The sequence below is a fragment of the Myripristis murdjan genome, chromosome 8 (assembly GCF_902150065.1).
Source record: "Myripristis murdjan chromosome 8, fMyrMur1.1, whole genome shotgun sequence".
In the NCBI taxonomy this organism is placed as follows: domain Eukaryota; kingdom Metazoa; phylum Chordata; class Actinopteri; order Holocentriformes; family Holocentridae; genus Myripristis; species Myripristis murdjan.
The window spans coordinates 19416906-19438690 of record NC_043987.1 but is presented as its reverse complement, the minus strand read 5'-3'; the positions used below and the strand labels follow the sequence as shown (position 1 = coordinate 19438690).

The window sequence follows — 21785 nt, the reverse complement described above, 5'->3', positions numbered from 1 at the left end:
TGTGTGTGTGTATGTGTGTGCACATAATGTGTGTTTATGTGCACCGTGTGCACCTTACTCATTCAGGTGCTAGCTATAAATCTGCCTTCCTCCTCCCTGGCCTGCTGAGCACGCAGCAGGAGTGGCTGGGCTTTCACCCTTGTTCAAAGCGGAGGAGGAGAGCGAGGAGGGAGGGAGAGGGTGAGGGGTTAGAGGGGAAGAGAGATAAATGAGGGAGGGGGGCTTGGTAATGAGAGCCCTGGCTCACATGATTATGGGACTGGCTGATAGGAATCAGGATCTTTCTCAAAGAAGTCAATTAACCTCACCCCCCCAGCCCCTCTTCCCTAATTATGCATGGATTGCTCCACTGGCTCTTTACTGATAGGGCTGCTCAGCTCAATATGCAGACTTACGCTGCCTGTGTCTGCTCGCCTTGTGTACGAGAACTGTTCCTCAACCTTTCTTTGGCTTTAAACTCAGGGGTTTCAGAGGCATCAGTAACCCCCATCTACCCATCTGTCTTCTCACGTGAGGAGCAGAAAACCAGTACCAGGTGGAGCCAGCAGGGGGCTCCACCCCAGTATGCCTCTGGTCATTAGTGCATTCGTGGAGGCCAGCTGATTGCTGAACTCTGTGGTCAGAGTAAATAAGCAGTGTTGTAGAATGTCAACACGACCAGGCGGCTCCTTCACAGCACCCGCTGTTGACATAACTGCTCTCTTATCTGAGGAGTGCAAACCCCAGCCCCACAATAGACACTGTGCCAGAACAAATACAGTAAGGAGATAGAAACCACAATGCAGCACACATATACATACACCCTCACACACACTCACACCAGCTGTGAGGGAATGTGTGGTGTGTCATCAGAGGTCAATGCCACCGCTTATGCAGACTTGAATTTGCTGTAAAACATTGCATAACAGATAACATGGGACTAACAGTAGCGGGGTAATCCAGTTGTGGTCCCAAAGAGGGCTGTTCCGCTACCAGACTGCGTGGTTTTCATGTGAGCTCATGAAAATAATGGGGTGTTTAGGATCTCAGCAATCTGGGCGACGGACCTGGCCTCCGCTGCTTTCACTGCTCAACCTGGAAGGGAATAAAGGCCGGCCTGACAGTCATGAGTCATAAGACAAGCCCTGCCATCAGGCTTAAGTGAAAGAGTGCTTTGTGGAAGGTTCCAGTCACAGCTATCACTTGTATGACTATGTGTTAAACTGGACAGAAGAAAGAAGTGAGCGAGAAAGGGAATGATCAGCGAAAGGGGGGGGGCCGGCTTTTGAAACCCACCCGTGTTTAAGTACCACTGTCACATTTGCTATTTTTCCATGTCAAAACATTTCAGTGGGCTGTCTCCCCCTCATTGCCTTGCATCGCCGTAATAACTCTTCTTTATTCCTCTCCCCTCTTCCCTGCCTCTCCTCCCTCCTCTTTCTAATTCTCTCTTTCCCTCTGTTGCGGCCTGTGCCAGATCGAGGCTGGGCTTGGCTCGTGTTTGCATTGTGATAACCTGCTGAAAGCTGTTGTTCGCCTGTGGACATGAGGACACCCAGCTGAGGGTTCAGTGCTGCTTCCTCCTCTTCCTCCCTCCCTTCATTTCTCTCACTATGACTTCTGTCCTCTCCCTGTGGATTCCCAAATCACTTCGCTGGTCAGGCAGGCAGGCAGGCAGGCAGGCAGGCAGGCAGGCCCGTCACAAAGCTTGAGGCTTGCTGGCCCAACTCATAGGCGCTGACATGTTTTATGGCCAGCAGAACTGAGCGTATATTAAAAAAAACGAAGAAAAGCCAACATGTGCACTCATAGGCACTCTGTTCAAAGTCAGTTTAATGGTTACACAGGGATATGGGGTTTTTATTTCAGACCCAAAACGCTGCCAGTAGTGCTATTGAGCATGGCTGCTTGGAAAATATATGGTTTTAATTTCACAATACATGGTGAGGTAGCCTGAGGTGGTGTTGTTGTGGCTATAGCACGCCGCTATGTTAGGGCAAGCACACTCAACAAAACCCCATGAACACGCTCACATCTTCCTACAGACATTTATTGATCCCTCTTTGCCAAAACTTTCAATACCACTACCCTGACGTGTCGGCATGCATTTGTGTGTGTGCCCTGATTGTGTGTGCCTCTGAGGATGTGCGATGGCAAATGAAGTGAGCGAGCAGCTGCAACGCATCTGTTAACTCTGATAGGGTGCTGCAGGCCTCCTGTAACCCTGCAAGCCCTCTCTCCTCCTCCTTCTCACTGAACGCAACCTGCAGACGAACACAGAGCGAGGAATCACACGTGACCAGCCAGCCCGCCCACCTGTCCGGTGCGCTAGATGTGATCACTAAGTAGGAGATAGATGACAGCAGCGGCTGCTCTGCAGCCAGGCGGCCAGCCAGACAGGCTACTAGGCCGTTGATCACGATGATATCCCCTCTCTCTCTCTCTGGTTTGACCTTGGGAAATGCTGTATTTTTTGCCTGTTCTTCTAGCTGTTCAGGCGAACAAACTGCAGAAGGGATAGGAAAGGAAAGGAGAGGAGAGGAAAGGAAAGGAAAGGAGAGGAGAGGAGAGGAGAGGAGAGCAGAGCATTTTATGGCTGCCCTGCTCTATGTTACACTTCATCTGCTCATGTTCCAGTAAGGATGACCTTCTCTCCTCTGTACAGATTGCAGGAAATGCTCTTAATTTTACTCATCTCTGCTCAAGTGTGTTGCTGCAGATGTTGCACAGGCCCAGGCAGCAGCATTCCATGGATGACCAGTGTCAGTGGACAGGAGGCATAACTCAACTTTAAAGCCCAGTTTGTCAGATGCGTTTCATAAAAGAATTTACTGTGTGATTTGGCTGACCTTGTCTGCACTTGAATGTGTAGGCTGCTACACTGGGAAAGCAGCTAGTTATCTGTATAGGCAGGCTGGAGTGCTGTCCTTATGGCTAAGAAGCTTTGTTTCGATAGGAGTCGAGGAGACCGTCAAGGAGAGACACACACACACACACACACACACGCGATTATACAACACGGACTTTGCAAAGTAATACTGTATATCGTTCGACCTTGGCTACCCAGGTGCCTTCCCTCCCCTTGTCTTAAGGTTATCAGAACAAAAATGCTCCCATTTGTCTTGGCCAGTGCTACAAGAATTAAACATTTCTCCTTTGTTCCCCTTGCAAGCCTGTGGCAAATTATATTCAGGGCTGCAGAAAGACCTTGGGCTGCCTGGCTGGCCCGGCAGTTCTCAGCTAGGTTATCTGCACTGTTCTGTCTCTGCTCCTCTGACAGGCCACATCAGACGGAGAGAAGCCAGAGCAGGGGGCTGCCTTCTGTTTCTCTCACACACACACATCACTCCAGGACTTTATCGTATTACAGGCCAGCTTGAGAGAACCCAGAGGACAGCAGCAAACCAGGCCCCAGTGTCCAGCACTGCTCTTGCCAACCTGAAGGAGGCGCTGGGCCTCAGACAGAGGGATGAGGAGAGAAATAGGGAGGGAGAGAGGATGATGGTGGTGGGGGGGGGGGGGGGGGGGGGGTGAGGCGTGGGGGGGGGCAAGCGAAAACAGGACATTCCAACGAGCCCTGGTTGCCAGTTGAATGCTGGGATGCTGATTTATGGGCGGTTCTGACAGAGGGAGGGGTGAACCTGTGACTCCCTATAAAACAGGACGTTCATTACCCTCCCAGGCTTCGGGAAAACTGATGGACAAACAAGAGCAGAGCAAGAGCAGGAGGGATGAGTGGGTGGGAGGGGGGAAAAGGGGGTTTTAAAATGCCAAAAAACGAAGAGAAAACGTTTCCATTTTAAAGCGAGCGGATGGCGGTAACAGAGTGAGGAGAGTGAGGTGATGAGGGAGGACAGAAATATGGAGCTGAGCAGCAGGGGGGATGGAGAGGGAGCGATGGAGGGATGATGGAGAGGGTGTGAGGATGGAGAGGGAAAACTGAGAAGGGGGATGAGTGATGGGGCTCGGAGGAGAAAAGGGAGAAGAGGGCATGAAAGCGAAAAAGGGAAGACAGCAGGCGGAATCTGGCCTGATGAATCCGAGCTGCTTGCAGATTTATGTGGTGTTGTGGGTATCATTATACATCAACCAGAGGAGATGGGGAGACTCAAGCAATGTGACGCCTATGGGTTACATTTATATGTATGTGTGTGTGTGTGTGTGTGTGTGTGTGTGTGTGTGTGTGTACATGTGGCTTTGCACTTTTGTTCTCCTTACTCACGCTGTTCACATCTCCTCCAAAGCAAACTTTCTTGATCTGAGTTAGACAGAGCACACTTCCTCGTGGTGAGGTAACATGCACATACACTCATGCACATACACACATGCACACACACACACACACACACACACACACACACTCCACTTTTCCGAAGCCTATCTAGCGCCACTGCTTGAGAGACGAGGTCAGACCACCCAGGACTGGGTAGTCAAGGAGCTGCTTTGATGTGGCACAAGCATATGTGCTCTGTACGGTTACAATCTCTGCTAAAACACACTTACAAAACACACTTTTACTGCCTCCTGTGCGGCGTCATTACTCCTCGTCACTGGAGCAGTGGGATGCTCAAACAGGGAGAGAGAGAGAAAGGGAGAGAGAGAGAGAGAGAGAGAGAGAGAGAGAGAGACGGGGGAGAAAGGCAACCACCTCCTGCGCCAGGCTGTGCCAGGCTGAGATATTGGAGCCGTATGGTCACCCTGAGGGAGGGGAAACCTGCCCAGTCTAACCACATCTCAATTAACCAATTAAGTTCAAAAGTTAACAGGGGACTAATTAGAGAGAATAGTGCTGAGCACTTGTTTTAATCTGCCTTTTCCCACTACCAGGCATGTCTGTGTCCGTGACCTGGCTGGCTGAGCTCTGGCTGCATCGGGTGAAACATGGCATGCAAGCCGCCGTTAGTCACCCATCCATTCCCGTGGCCAGAACATAAAACCAATGGATTTAGACAGATCAGTCATCAGCTGTAAAACAAACCAGATCCAGAGCATTCCATGTGATGTTTCCAGTGGAATCAGAGAACCATGAAAATCCCGTTTTTGGATTGGCGACTGGGAAGACCTGTGAGAGAATGTTCAAAAGGGGAGGACAGTTGGATTTTAGTCATATCTTACGTGGTTATTTCCCGTTAGCCCCTTTGCGTTTGGTCTTGCAGATGGCTTTTAATGGATGCCAAATGGGAGGTTTAGTGCCTCGCTATTGGCCTGCTGAAGTCTCTTTTTTAACACCATCATATTAAATGACTTGTGTTTAGGACTTGAGGCTATGGCGTGCTCCTCTCAGTGACAATGTGCCTCAGGCAAAAAGTGTTTGTAACTTACCACTATAAGTACAAATCATATCCCTGTGTTCAAGGAGGGATTGGTGTATTGGCTGCTACCACCAATAAAAGAAATGTGGGCTGTATGACACAATTGTAGTGGGGCCGCTTTGAGCCCTGGAGCCAAATGCAGTGTGTTTAGAATCAGACTGACAGCCAGATAGAGAGAGAGAGGTGAGAAATCCCTCTTTCACTCTGCTCGTTTTCCAGCGGGGATATCTTTGTGCTCTGAATTTTTTGGGGGGCTTTATTTGAAGGCCATGATAATTTAAGTTCCTGCGTGGTTGATTAGCTTTGTGTGTGTTTTTGTGTGTACTCTGTGTCTGTGTGTGTTTGTGTGTGTGTGTGAGAGAAAGAGAGTGAGAGAGAGGATGAGAGAGCTCTTGGATGTCAGGATGCAGTGTGAGGGGTGAAGGACTCCCCTGTTGTACGCAAGCCCCTGGAGGATTCCTCCCCCGTTCCTCTCTTCTTCCTCCTCCCTCCTTCACCCCCTTCCACTCATCTCTTCCGCTGTGAGATCCACAATGGTGGGAAGAAATGTGTGTCATTAACAGGGGAAACCGAAATAATGTTTATGGGCTCGAGCAGCACTGAAATCTTTTTCCATATCAGTGCAACTGCATGGGCCCTGTGGGGGAGTAAATCTGATTTTCTCCTCCCTGTGCCAATGGGAAACATCATGGGAAAGAAAACAGATTGGATTGTTAAGAGAGATGGCCTGACGCAGCTGTGGGCGGCTCTTCTTGCGTTTGGGTGTGTTACTGTGTGTGCGTGTCATGCGAGAGAAAGACAGAGAGAAATGGAGGAAAAGAAAAAGAAAAAATAGAAATGCGGATGTTTAGTGTGCATATGCGGATGGGCGAATGAGATGGATGAGCCCCGCTATGGCAATCACAATTTCATGCCTCAGGAACAAGGAGCCGGAACGCAACCAACGGCCCTGAAACTCTCTCATGTAACAATGGGTCAGTTAACAAGCACACTCACCGAAGTTTGGACAGATAACAAATGGTTCTCCTTGAGGAGTATATAGCTACTCTGTATACAGAGAACAAAGTGCTTCTGGCCCTGCAAGCTCTCAGCAAAATGTCAGGCCTTTATTGGCCATTTCATTGGAAACGTGTGCATTTTATCTGAACCAAGACACAAAAAAACGATGCTTTAGCAGGCGGCAAAGAGGAAGGGGATTTCATAAAGTAAAATCCTGATGGAAATAACAAGGTGGTGCTTGAGGAGGAAACATGAGGCCATGAGAGTCCAGTCCAAGGAAAGCTACCCGGGTCTGTGGTAATCTGCACTCCCAAAGAATGTTTAAGTGCTCAGAAAGAAAGTGAGAGAAAGACTGAATGAGACAAATTGAAAGGAGAGTTGGGTGATTTTGTGTTGTGACGTAGCCTTGCTGTGTGTGCGTCGTTAAATCTGCTGGTGTATGTGTGTATATGAGTAGGATTGTGAGTATGCATGTGTGGGCGGGTGTAAAAGGAGGGTAATGGGCCTTGAGCTCATTTGTCCTGGCCTGGTCCTGCTGCTGTTTTGAATCCATCCTCCCACCTCCTGTGTCCCAGCCTGGAATGTCTGCTTGCCTGCTTGTCTGAGTGTGTCTCCGGAGATGCAGCCAGTGATTCAGCACGTTACTCTGCTTTCACACAGTTCACAACAGGCACTCCTAGATAGGATCCAGGTCCAATTCAGCAGCCTATACCGAAGCTAAAAGATTCTACTTCTAGCAGGAACACTTCACCCAAAAATTGAATAATTTTGTCAGTATCTTCGCACCCCCTTGACGGTTTAAAACCCAAGTGAAGTGTCTTTGTCCGTACAACATGCAGGTAGCTAGCTCAACTTCACAGCAGCCTTCTCCGAAACACCTCAAGTCAATGGGTATCACTTTCTCCAAAAAGTTCCACAAGTTCCAAACATGAAAAAAAAAAAAAATGACAACAAAATTACTCCATATTACTTGTGCAGCATGATTCTAGTCTTCCAAAGCCAAATAATCACAACATGAATGGAAAATACAGATAGGGGAGAGTGGGGTAAGTAGTGTCAATTTTTACTTAAAGTGCCTTTAAAGCGAGGGGATTACAGTAATGCTTCCAACTAAAATATGCACATATAGTTTAGGAAGTTATGCATCCCTGGGAACAATCACTTTGGATCTTATATAAACTGTTTGAGAAATATAGCTTTTGAAAAAAAAGTGGTTATGTGGCACAACTTGCCCCCCGTGCAGGGTAAATTGTGCCATTAGAGAGAATAGACTGGGGTAAATTGTGCCATTGATAATTGAAGTAAAAAAGATCATTTTAATCTCACAAATGATAATGCTATATAAAAGCAAAGCTAATTCAAAACAAAATTATTAATTTAACATTTATTTATTATTTTAACAGGATCACAGGCCACTTTTCAATAACAGGGCCTAGCGCCACATGAACACATACCCAGAACAAAATAAAACTTCCAAAATGACCACCTGCAAATCATTCTTCATCTGAATCTGAATAGTTTTAGTGACCAAAGGTAAGAAGACAATGTACATTAAAATACAATAAAGTAATATATAGTATATAATCACAAGTTGTGCCACTGGCACAACTTACCCCAGGCCCTTTGGCACAAATTACCCCAAGCCCACCATTTTCAAAAAAATGCATCCCCCAGCTGTTTTGAGCTAACATCATGCTAACTGTATAGAGTCATGGTGTATCTTACTAAAGTACTAAAACCTGGGTGAACTGTTTTCAAAGTTTTCTATAATTGTTCAAACACAACAGTAGTGGTGGCACTACTTGCCTCTTGGCACAAATTACCCCACTCTCCCCTACAGACTTACACATCACCAATGCTTACCTACAGATCATGCTACTGGACACACAAGCCACATGGGGCCAAGTTATTTTGACAAAAACTTGCAAATGTTCGCTTAAAACGTGTAAAATGTTTGTACATAGCACAAGCCAAACAAATTTTGTCTGTGACCAAGCTGTTGTAGCTTCGTTTCATATTTTGAAAATGGTTACAGTTTTTGGACACCCAAGATTTGGGTGTACACTGGCATGTTTTGCTGTTATCGGCTGTAAAATTTGTGTTTAATAAGATTGTAAATATAATATATGCTTACACTCAAGATGCAATTGTTTGGCTTGGATCACGCTGCACAAGCTGTATGGAGTAATTTTGATGTCATATTTTGGCTGTTTTGGAACTATAAAAGTACTACCTCATTGAATTCAGTTGCTATGGAGAAAGCTGCTATGCTAGTCACCTCCCTTGTGTATGGTATAGAGCAATGGTTCTCAAAGGGGGATACCTAGGGCCTCCCAGGGGGACGTTGGAGTACTCTAGGGGGTATGTGATTTTTTTTTTTTTCTTTTCAATTTTAAAGTAATCAGTGATGCGTAATTCAAAAAATAATTACCCCATACTACAATAAGTTCAATAAAAATGAAAAAAAAAAGTAAGTTTGATAAATCACATTTTATATTCAGTATTCTGTCCGGGTTTCCCAAAGTTGCCAGATGTGTGTGTTTCTGGTTTAAATCTGCTGCTGTGGTCCTTGAGTGAGGATGTTTGTTCATCATGACTGGGAAATTGAATTTTTGGTTGAAACGTAGCAGCAAAACAGCTGGAAACGAGGATGAAGAAGTGAAACAGAAAGAAGAAACAGAGCCAACAAAATATCATCAGTTGTTTCAGACTCTGATGGCGCTGTATTGTACCTCTTTATATAGTCCCTTTTTGACTATTTTTTCCCCACACTGGTCAGGGGGTACTTGGCTGAAGAAATATTTCAAAAGGGGGTACAGTATTGAAAAAAGAACCACTGGTAAACCCGTGTCCACCTATTTGTCCATACATCCGGCTAAACTTACTCTGTGTCCTGTCCTCCTCCTTGTCCTTTCAGTAAGCCCCTGCCCTGTCCTTTACCCCACGCCCTTTCACCTGCACCCCAGCTTCCCCTGCCCCTGTAGCCCTCCACCCCCAGACAGCTTTTGCTTTGAAAGTGAAAGGTCTTATTGTCTGTTCAACGACACACTTCCTGGCCTCCTCCTCAGCAAATATCTATTTCGCCGCTGTGTGTCCAGCTCTTTATTTACCATGCCCATAAAGCACGTCTGCAGCAGGAACCCTTCCAGACATTGCTCTCTGTTCCCGTTTGGCCTCTCCACACTCCCACTCCGCTGTTGGCACAGGAGTGATAGGGTTCAAGTGAGCTGGGAGCCCCCTTTTGACAATGATAACCCTCTGTCCTCGAAGCGGGGGGCTTTATAAATGATTGATTGTGGTAAAAGTGAGGTGGAATGCCCCTGGGAGAGGCTGGCGCAGTTGGTGTGCAGGGACATGGCATGCGTTACCTCCCTTGACCTGTCAGGACTGTGATTTCACACACTCCTGCAGACATATAAGCGAGGCAGACAGAGAGAGACAGAGAGGTAGAACAGAAGGAGAGAAACATATATCGGTGGGATGTCTGAATCTTCATTGATATTGCTCCACCCTGATGAGAACAAAATATCCCTCAGAGACTTTCCTCTCCTATCTGCTGTCTCTGTAGCATCCCGGCCTGTGTAGATCCATTGTTGTTCTCAGGCTCCCTGCCAAGCCTGGACTAGCCAGTTGGACTAAATTTGTTTAGGATTACAATCTCTTATCCCTATCATGTCAACTTGTATATTGTATAAACAGCTGGGTGAAGTGGGTGGGGAGCTACGCCTGACCTCCCAGAGCCAATTTTATTTGCATAGCACTTTTGAAAAAATTCCCAGAATCCCTTTCACCCAACCAACCCCCCCGCCCTCCCGTCCCCTCTTGAATCGCGAGCGAGTGGCTGACCACGAAGCCACTCTGCAAACACAGGCTGTCAACTTCAGCGAGACGACCACCATAGGCACACACACACACACACACACACACACACAATCTTTCTCTCTCGCTCTCTCGCTCTCTCTCACAAGCACACATATGTTCACAGACACACTCTCTCTTTCTCTCTCGCTCACACACTCCCACACACTCTCTTTCGCTCTCTTTCAAGCTCGCACTTCCAGCTGCTCGCAACCTCAGCTACTCTTTGGAGTCTAAACTCTCACCCTTTACTCTCCAATGGATGCTACCACGCTGTACACACCCTTTCTCTCTCTCCGTCCATCTATCCATTCCTCTATCCATCTGCTTCTCCCCCTCCCTCTCCATTTCTCCCACCCCCGCACTGACCACATCCACTAAATTCACTCCACAGGCACGCAGTGTGGAGAGTGTCGGAGGCGTGCGCTGCTGGCACTTTCCCCCACCCCTGCACTGGGCCCGGCTCCAGGACTGGACCGCCTGCTCTCTCTCTCTCTCTCTCTCTCTCTCTCTCTCTCTCTCTCTCTCTCTCTCTCCCTCTCTCTGCCTCCGATTCCAGTCCCTTACCTCAGCTGCTCACCCACCCACCCACAAAAACACGACAGCAAAGGGAGTTAGAGCAGGGGACAAGCATCAGAAAGTACAAAAAAAGAAAGCAAACACACACACACACACACATACACACACACAAAAAAACTCCTGCTACAGTTGTTTCCGAAGTGAGGAGGAATTTGGCTACCAGTTGCACTAATGTTTTCAAGATGACTTTGACTGTTTGAAGGAAATCCCCCCACTTTAGTAGCCATTTGAAATTCCTTCTGTGTTTTATTGTGAGGAAGTGAGGCTGGGTTAGTCAGCGGCCCTCCAGGGTAGCGTGTGCAGTCTGTCTGGGGCCACTGGTGTGTACAGTCGCTCGATCCAGTTTTTCCCCCCCATTACTGGAGAGGGTCTAGGACGCCGCGCGCAGTTGTATTTATGACTGAGTATGTGTGTGGAAAGTCTGGTTGGCTTGTTCTTGGGCGTCCGTCTGAATTCCTGGGCAGAACATGGAACTGAATCAGTAGGAAACTCTGATCAGGAAGGCACTGAAGTGGGAGTGAAGTACGGTACCAGCTAAAATCCTGCTTTCAATATGTTTATAATAGGTGAGTACACATTCAAATCTCTCTCTCTTTACTCTCTACCTTGCTATCAGGTCCCTTGATCATATCCGTGAGGTGTCTGAGAACAGTGTGCTTAACCCTCGAGGATCACAGCCTAAGGCAACATTACGGAAACTTTGTTACGACTCGAAGAAGCAAACTAATGTTAAATTCCACTCTAATACGTCTTATGAATCCAATTTCATAGCATTTTTTTTCCTGCTGCTGCGATGGCAGCACCAGCTACTGTAACCAGTCACTGGGCTTCAGCACCTCCTAATGAACAAATAAGTAAATATACAAAGATAAATCTTCTTTCTCCTTTAATTGCCCGACTCTTGCTGAGATTGATTTGATTTATTTGAGGCAAGAAAAGGAAGGGATTGTGTTTTCTCACAGGAGATGACAGAGAGAGAATATGGGAGGCTGTAATCATACAATATGTGCTCCAAAGAGCCGGAGAGCCTGGCTGCCACATGCTACTGACCGCTGACTGTACAACTTCAACTGGCATGCACTCATCGCCTCTTTTCTACTGGTCTCATAAACTGGTGGTGTGTGTGGGTGTGTGTGTGTGTGTGTTTCTATCTGTCGGCGTTTCTTCCACTCCTCTCTCCTCCTTGCTGCTTTTTGCTGATCACTGAGCTGTGCAGAACAGGTTGATGCAGCCCCACCTGTGGTAGTCTCTCTCTCTCTCTCTCGCTCTCTTTGTCTCTCCTCCTCTCTTGTCACTGTCTCTCTCATCTCTCCTTGTCTGTCTGGTGTCCTTGTCTAGACGACACGTCCATCCGTCCCTTCAGGCAGCTGTCTGCAGATAAGACAGAGAGTGGAAGACTTCCTCGGCTCATTTTTCAAGAGCAGACAGGGAAATATGAGACGTGGTGAAACACTATTGTTAATTGTATCTTCTCTTAGACAATAGACGTCGTCGTGGATCTGTGTTAGCGTGCGTGTCTCCACACGCGTGCATGAGCTTACATGATTGTGTGTGTGTGTATGACTGAGTGTGTGTTTCTCCAGGATGAAATCTTGATCTGAATCCCAGCATTAAAAGAACAACATGTTGTGGGTGGGTGCTTGTTGTCTTCTCAGCTTTTTTTTTTTTTTTTTTCATTGCTGCTTGGCCCATACTTAGACGAATCCCTTTACATCCTATTATTGTATAATTCCCTGTTAAGACAGCCAACAACCACTCACCCTAGTGTCACATTAATGGGTATGGATGGCACATCGGAGAAGATTAACAACCCAAACAGGGCAAAGATTACGACACCTCCCACCCCCCAGCCTAACAGTTGGAACTGGATTAGGATCAGGAGGAAGGTGTGTGTGCATGTGAGACTGTGTGTGTCTGTGTGTGTGTGTGTGTGTGTGTGTTTGTGTGTGTGTGTGTGTTGCTGGCCCTGCAGGATCTTCGATGGGGAGTCCAGGGTTAGCAGAGATGGCTGTTGTCACCGAGCACCACACTGACCAGCTGCATCTGCCCACTGTTGTTCTAATGGCTAACATGCAGCCTCCTCGCCTCTAGCGCTGTTTCCCTTCTGTTCCCATGACAACCGGGCCTTCTTTTCTCCCTGTTCCGCCTCCCCGCCTGCTGCTCACTCCGGGCCGTCCATGGGGGCCTCTGCCTGGGCCTGCGGTAGTGTGTGTTTGTGTGTGTGTGTGTCAGTGTGTGTGCGTGCGTGCATGTTTGTGTATTTGTGTGTGAACCAGGCTCCTCCACCCTTTAACACCCACGCTGCAGCAAAGCAGTAGCACTAGTCAACACCTCCACCTCCAGAGGTTCACGTGCTTTTGTTTGCGTGTTTGTGCCTATGAAGCCAGTGTGTGTGTGTGTGTGTGTGTGTGTGTGTGTGTGTGTGTGTGTATGTGTGTGTTTGTAGAAGGGTGGGGGGGGCTGTTTAGATGTCAGGGTGGGAGGTGGGGTTCCCCCACCCCCTTGCTCCCCTCTCCTTTAATTCTCTAATAGGATTAATCTCCATCGCTGTCAGGGATCGGCGCCGATTAGGATGCACATGACCCGATTTTCTTAAGCGCCCATACAAGTGCACCGCTGGCACCACTTAAGACCCGCAGAAATAAATAAACAGGGCTTCAAAAAAGGCGGGCAGAGAAAACACACAACTTTTACGAGGAGCTGGCTTAGCGGCGGCAGGCTCCGAGGATCCATGTCATCCCTTTAATAAGCTGCTAAATAAACAGTTGTGGCGAGCCCAGCACCGGTGCTCTCACGCCTCGGACCTTCGCTCCACTTTTCCTGCACTGCTTTGGTTGGCAGCGGCACCCAAAACAGCGCCGGCACCAACACGGCCCAGCCCACTTTTATAACCTGTGTGTTTTCTCACCAGCACCTCTGATTCATTAGACTTTAAATAAGGAGCCAGTTCAGGGAGGGCGTCATATTGAAATGCTGCAAGTGTAGCTCACATCCTCAGATTCTGTGGTGGTGTGAGAATGCTATAACTACTGCGAGAGAGAGAGAGAGAGAGAGAGAGAGAGAGAGAGAGAGAGAGAGGAAATTTTTTAAGTAGCCTTATGTATATTGCTCAGCAGGAGGCAGCCAGCAGACATGACACAGAGAGGGCGGGGTCAAGCCCTATGAGTGACAGGATGTGGAGTCAGCAGGACCCGGTGTGGCAGAGGTGATGGCCGCTGCATTATTATTCTGTACCTACTACTGTTCAGGTTGGGCCAGCCGTCAGCCCTCCCTCTAATCTAGATCCCATGGCTATTGTTCAATCCAATTTATGGTTCAGTGTCAAAATGCCACCATAGCTACACTGTAGATGTCTGTGGTGCCAGCACAGCCTGCTCCTGTATTTTATGTTCACCTCTGCAAAAATGTAGCCTAACTGCACAAATGGCGATGCAAGAGCTGTGACTGGTTGCCTTGGCTGCTTTGTACCTCCTGCCATGTGTATCTATGTTGATTTCCACTGATAGTGAAGACAACAGGGAGCTGACAGAAGATAACACCTCGCCTCTAAATTATAAAGGCAGCAAAATGTCACTAAATTCATGGTGCCAAAACATCAGTTCGGACACCTCTAATGTTTCTGGCATTGTCTCAGACAATGCAAAAAATGATGACTTCAGTCGTTGCTTTATTAGTGCAGAAGTAACAGAAACTGTCACTGCCATCTAGTGTTTTGGCAATCTGTGCGCAAACCCACCAAACGCAGTACTGTAAATTCTTGTATAGCCTTGTAGACACCTACACCGTAGCTATGGCGGCACTACGACACAACACAAGACCATGAATCAGCCTTGGCTTCCCGTAACACTCAGTTCTCAGTTCCTGACTTGTCTTACCTGGTTCTGTTGTGTTAAGAGGTCTACATACGGGCTGATCTGAGACTTGCCTAATGTTTTCTTCAGTTCTAACTTGAGAGATGTCCATGCCTGGCATCTAGACCACCTCATTATACTGCTTTATCCCCTCCTCCTGTTTCTTCTCCCCCTTGTCTTTCTGTCTCCTCTCTTGGTGTGTGAACAGAGGCTTTGTGGTGTCTCTCTGTCACTCTGTATGTCTCTCTCTCTCTCCTCTCTCTCTCTCTCTGGGGCAAGCCTGTTAATAATGCAGGAGGATTAGCTGTTTTATGTGGGCTGGAGGGCTGAGGAGAGCTGGGGCTCCTGGGGGCGACAGGCAAGAAAGAGGGCTGAGGAGTGTGGAGGGCGGCGCCATGCAGGAGCCCCGGTTGCCTGCATGATGGGCCTGGCAAGCTGGCTTACTATAATCACCCTCCACCCCCACCCGCACCTCACCACTACCGCCGCACATGTACCCCTCCCCTGCACGGAGCCCTGCCAGGAGTACTCCACAGGGACTGGGGTGATAGGAGGTGGCAGCAGAGAAGGAGAGGGAGAAGGAGGGAGGATAAGGGGCTGGAAAGTACAGAGGGTTGGTTACTGTATGTCATCAGGCTACATTGTAACTCCTCCCACTGAAATGTATAAGGCCACTGTGGCACCCATGCCTCACTGCAGCATTACATTAAGGCTTTGTACTGCAACCTAAGTCTTCTTCACTGTTTCTGTGTGCCTTACCCTTTACGTGTGTGTAGTTAGGGTTTTTTTTTTTTTTTTTTAATATGTGTTTATATATATATATACTCTATATTATGTCCTCATGCATAGCACTGAACCAGAAAAGTATGGCTTGGCCTTATCTTGTCTTGTAATGTTTTCTCCTCTGGTCAAGTGTTGGAGGCCATTTTGTGTTGCAGTAAACAGCGAGGTGTCTATTACAGCTGTACCTTGTACCAGTGTTAAAGCCACAACACACACACACACACACACACACACACACACACACACACACAAACACATACACATACACATACACAGACACTGAGGTTGGGTTTTAAGTGGTTTTGGAGGTTGAGGTTTGTAAGACTGGGTCCACACTGAGCGTTATAAGATAAGCTGAGGGCTTGTGGGGGATTTCCACCTGTCTGGGGCTGTGGTGCAAAGTGTGAAGCTGGGGTGTTTGTATATGTGCAAGAATGTGTGCTTGTGCCTAATTTTATGTCTCTCTCTGTGTGTGTGTGTGTGTGTGTGTGTGCAAGCCCCTGCATGCTCCTGTGCTGTGGTCCATGAGCCATTGGCTATTCAATACAGGAGCCAGCAGCAGACTGATGGGTTCATCCCTGCTGTCTGCTCGGAGGATGAGCTCACTCACTGCCTGGCTGATTAAGACTTCCATGGAATTGCTCTCACACTCCCAGGAAAGGATCGATTCATCTTTGGATTGATTCATGTTTAACAAAAATCAAATCAAGCAATGATCCTTGTTAGATCAGCCTGTTAAGAGGGACCGATAATGGATTTTTGCCATGTCTTCCCCCTGCGTGGTCACAGCCAGCTCTCTGCACACAATACATGATCCACTGCCGTGTGTGTTTGTGCGAGTGTGTGCATGTGTGCTCTCATCCAGGCGTCTTCATACATATGCATGAGACTTTCACGGCAGTGTGACTTGGGGGAAATGAATGTGCAAAGAGCCGGGCACCCGGGCCCCTTGCTCAAGTGCACCGGCGGGCGCGTAATGGGAATGCAATTTAAGCAGTGGTTAATCAGTGTGTTTTCTCTGGCTTGCCCAGCAATGCATAATAGACAATCAGCCCCCAGTCACACGGGCGTTGCTACGAATGGTCAATTACTCATCATAGTCTTGTTAAACACACAGTTCAGCCAGCCAGGGACAGATTGCCCTGCTGGTGCCATCATTATGGTAAAGAACAAAGCAAAGCGACGCTATGTGTGTGAAGGAGAGAGGGACATGGGAGAGGACGTAAGAGACTGAAAGAGAGATAGAGAGAAAAACAGAGAGAGAGAGAGAGAGAAAATGCACTTAGTGTATTTCTGTTTATGGAGAGGAGAGGAGAGGAGAGGAGAGGAGAGGAGAGGAGAGGAGAGGAGAGGGTCACTGTGACAAAGAGACGGGGGGGAAAGCCTGGAGAGAGTGGAGAGGAAAAAGGAGCAAAATGCCAAGACAGAACCAGAGGAGAGAGGAAGAGTATGGGATTGTCAGATGGAGTTTGAGAGTCACACAGAGATACAGAGCAAAGGGAAGAACAAGAGGGACAGAGAGAGAGAGAGAAAGAGAGAGAGAGAGAGAGAGAGAGAGGATGAAATGGAGCAGAGCAATAAGAGAGATTGAGGGCATGAAAGTGAGAGATGGAGAGCATAAGATAATGGAGGGAGGGAGAGAAATTGAGAAAGGGACACTGGGGAATAGGAGCAAGAGTGTGTGAGAGCGAGAGGGAGAGAGCCTGAGAAAGTGTGTACTCAGCTGTGAGATGAGACCTCTGTCTGCCCAGTGGGGAGAGAGGTGGTGTGAGGGGAGAGAAGAGCGAAAGGGGGGAGGACTGCTATAAGGGGGAGTACAGACTAACACTCAAGCACACACACACATACATATATATATATACACACACTCTCTCTCTCTCCTCCTGGCGGCGATCAAATCAGCCCAGCTTAACAATTCCACCTCAAGGCCAGTGGGCTCCATCCTTTACATCTACATCTAGGTCTGACATTGTTTCTGGTCACCAAAGAGAATGTGTGTGCGCTCAATCCCCTAATTCTAACCATGTTTTTTCTCTCCTTCTTTCTCTCTGTGTGAATCCAGGCAGTGGATTGATGGGCAACTCCTCCGCCTCCTTCATGGGAACCTTCCTGGCCAGTAGTCTGGGCTCCCCCCCTTCCCACCCGTCTCACCCCTCCCGGCCTCCCTCCTCGCCTTCCTCACCCTCCTTCCGCGGCGGACCCCACTCCAGCGCCTCGCAGATCTGGTTCCCCCACTCACATGAAGGTACCTCAAGTTACACATATGTATGCAAACACACACACACACACATCAATGCCTCCACAACCTCACCCTCACCATCTGACCATCAGAACACGGAGATATTCATATCTTAGATCAGGGCAGTATTGGAGACGGAGCTTAGCAGGGTGTATTGTTACTCTGACATTGTGTATTTGTGGCTCATGTTAGGTTTCCAGTAAAGTATGGCTTGTAATCGTCTTGCAAAAACCAGTCTCCCACCCTTTTATTTGTGCACAAAAATAGCCACGGGCCCGGCCTGTTTGGGATGGAGCACTGTGGCATGGGTTTTTGGAAGGGGACGCAGGGTCAAAAGTTCAGCCCAGGAATCTTGCGGTATTCCATTCACGTCAGCAAGAATGTCACTCAGGCTCTCGGAGGCAGCGCACGCGAACGCGGGCCAGTAAAAGTTGCAGTGATTGCAGAGCTTTCAGCTGGTGTCTACAGCACAACTTAATGGTGTGGTTCCCACCCGCCTGGCACTCAGCGTTACAAAACCCTGGCTGCACACACATGCAGCCGAGCCTGATCACGCATGCACGCACACGCACACACACACACACACACACACACACACAAACACAAACACACACAGAGAAGCACCTCGTATTTCTGCTAAGATGCAGCTTGGAAGTCAGACAAGGATAAAGTAGAGAGATTAATCTGCCTGGGTATTATGGGAATTCAAATGCTAAGGATTGCAGATACATGTAAAGCCTATCCACTGCCACCTCTGGTAGTCACATGACCATACTTATCACAAGGTTTGCTTCCTTGTGACCTGATTTCTGGTACTTTTAGATATGCATATCCATAATCTTGCAAATTACACATTGTGATGACCACTTAATGTCATCAAGTTGCCACAGTGTTGAAGGTTTTTGTTATTTCAGCCCTCTTTTTCTTTTTCCTTTTTGGAAGAAATGCCCAGCTGTTGGTGCATGTGGGGTTGCCAGTGGGGAGTGTGTGTTTGTTATTTGTGGTCACTGATCAGTGGCGCTCCAGTTGCGTGATGTGTGGCTGGGGCTGATTGGGTAGACTGCAGCTGGGATGCTGTCAGTTGCTGCCCCCACTAACACCCCAACACACACACACACACACACACACACACACCCTGATGTGCAGAGGTTGAATCATTGAAGGGCTGCCTCAGTAGTGCTAATGGGTGAAACTCAGGACTCCTTTTAATAAACAGCATGTCAAAAACAGTGGTGCTCAATGAAATATTAGCTCTAGCGTCAGTGGATTTTCAATTAGATAGCTTTTTCCCCAAAACACATCTTGTAAGAATGAATGTTTCTTGTACCTTATAGCAAGGGTTTCATTGTCAAAGATTTTCTTCTTGCGGAAAAGTAGAATAATATTAATAAGAGTGATGATGATAATGCCAAGCCTAATAAAAGTAATGGAGGTGATTATGACTGGGATTATTACTCAGTTGCCAATGGAGGCCATTATCTCTATTGCAGTTTAATTGCATATAACGCACTAAGAGCATGATTGAATCCAGACTGTTCATCAACCACATTCAGCTGTTCCCTCCTCAAGATAATTGCATATTGTCTTTTTCCTGTTTTGCATAAAAAGCAAGTCATCAAAATGAGCGGCACAATTACCCAGCCTCTCGCCTCCTCTCTCCGGGTGTCGGCAGAACCCCACCAGCAGCAGAGTAGGCACTGCTCTGTGAGTGTGTAGGTGTGTGTGTGTGTGTGTATTTCTAGTAGGTTTATAGTGTAACCGTAAAGCTATTCCGTGGATTTTTTTTTTTTTTTTTTTTTGCAAGCATGTATTTTCAGTGGCTGCAAACCTAAGCATACCAGCTCAAATTTGTATTCAGAGGTTTTTGTATGATCCTCATGTCTGCAGCATATACCTGTCTCGGTGCAGAATCTCGTTGTCTCCTCTGTTCTTGCGACACATTTCCCTGAGATTAAAGAGCTAAAATCTACCACGTATCAGGCGATAGATAACAATGCTCTCATTAGTCACTTGCTAACCACAGGCGCTTGATGTGGATAAACACCTTCGTAGATGACAGTGAACATGTACGCTAGACTGAGAGTAGCACCTCATAGCTAATGGAGCGGGCTGAATCATAGGGACCTTCAAAAGATAATTCATTATTTACTTAATTTAACCTTTATTTCACCAAGTGAATATATTAAGAATGTATAATTGTTTTCTTTACAATGATGGCTTGGCAAGCGGCAGCGGCTGCTGATAGGGATGAAAGGGAAGAGGTATTTTGTGTATTGAGACGATGAGGGAATGTGATGAAAGAAGAAAATGACAATGAAAAAAAGAACTACTACTACTACTACTACTACTGCTATTGCTGCTACTACTATGACTACCACTACTACTACTACCACTACCAATAATAATAATAATAACATATTATTAACAATAATATAATAATAATGAATATGATAACAACAACAACAACAACAACAACAACAATAATAATAATAATAATAATAATAATAATAATAATGAGGCAAGGTTATAAAGCAGAAAATATAATAATAAACACAAAATCAATACTAATGCAATAAGAATAAGGATCCCACTAAACACAATAAAACATACAAAACCATTGTCCTCAGTACACTGTTAGTGCCGTCAGTGGTGAGAGTTTTGTGTGTGCCTGGAAATGTCAGTGACACAGTCCTTGAGGCAGGGAGACAGATGAAATTGTCCAATTTCAGGGTGTTTTGCAATTCATTTCGGTCACTGGGAGCAGTACACTGTAATGAGGAGTGGCCAAGGGAGGGTGTAACTCTGGGGACATTCAGCAAGATGTGATGAACAGACCTCCGCCCTGATTTACTGAAGCCCTGCATGGGTCCAAAAACTTGTAGCATGCGCAAAACTAATTACAGCCCATGAGGGGTCAGGCAAATTGTCTTGCAGTTCTCCCAAGTTAGCGCTGATCTTGTAAAGACTTTGTAAACACTGTAGTAAATCTGGGTCATAGTCTTACAGGAGGCTGATGAGATTTGCAACAAATTTGTCAGATAGGGCACTGTCAGGCCAAAGCCAGCAGATTTTCAGGCGACTGCATACAGAGGGTCAGTTCACTGATGTGTACAATAGTCTGTAGGGAGCATGGGCGACACACCGATAGCTGAATGGTAGCTATACACGCTGCTCATGAGCACCCTTTGCCAGTCTCATCAGTGGGTTTGCCTTTGCTGTGTGGTTTTGTTCAAACCCACAGAACTTTATTTTAAATTCCAGTGGAGATCCCCAGGTTTCCAAGGATACCAAATATGCACTGCTGAATGGCAGGGAAATGTGTATAAAATGAGGTGCAAGGCCATCTAGATATTTTCTGTTTGGTGTAATGGTGCAACCATAAATCAGTGGTGTCTGGGGGTTTGAATATTTCACTAAGTATCAGAGTGATGTAGCTTCAGTGGAGCATCACAACCAGCTGATACAGAATATCTATGTGACATTGTCATACAATGGGGGGAGAAATTCTAAATGGGAAGTTATTTAAGGGTAAATTTAATGGAAAATCCTAGTTTAAGATGTTGAAAAGGAAATTTCACAGAGAGGGTCAAGGAGAAACTATTTCAGTAGAGAAAGCCATGTCTCACTTTGACTCTTTGACTTTTACCTGATTTTTTTTTTTTTTTTTTTTTTTTTTTTGTGCTGGGAGAAGGACGTAGTGCTGTCTAAGAAAATGTTGGGATATTTGTATGAAATGACTGCCTCCAAAATGAAGTGATTGTTGGTTGTGTTGGTGCCAGAGGGTATAACTGGTGAAAAGAAGGGCTTTCTGTTTGGGATTCTCACAAAGCAAACCATGTCTGTACTCTGCTGGGCAGCTGTGTTTCAGATTTATTGCAAGTACAGTAATAGTTACCGTGTGTGCCACACGTGGGATTGTCTGTTGTTCATTTGCCGAGGGGAGAAGTGGGCTGTTCATTGTCATACTGTGAGAGGGAAAGAAAGTGAAAGGGAGAGAGAGAGTGAGAGGGATGGGGTGGTGTCGTTTGGGTGCGGGTCCAAGAAAGAGTACTAACTGTTTCAATAAATTGCAATGCCTTTTCCTAACAACTGGTAAAATGGATTAGGCCCATTGAGCTTTTGAAAGATTTTTTTTTTCATGTTTGGAACTGGTGGAATAAACCACACTGAATGCAGTTTGTGGAA

At 46.9% G+C, this 21785-nt stretch overlaps 1 protein-coding gene across 1 annotated transcript in view; it reads left to right on the top strand.

Moving 5' to 3' along the window:
* The window catches only part of bahcc1a (BAH domain and coiled-coil containing 1a), a 71249-nt gene that overhangs the window by 16709 nt on the left and 32755 nt on the right, over positions 1-21785 (top strand). Inside the window, exon 3 of the mRNA XM_030057319.1 lies at positions 17424-17606. Within this exon, the coding sequence (XP_029913179.1) occupies positions 17424-17606 (183 nt within the window). The remainder of the gene's footprint in view (positions 1-17423; positions 17607-21785) is intronic.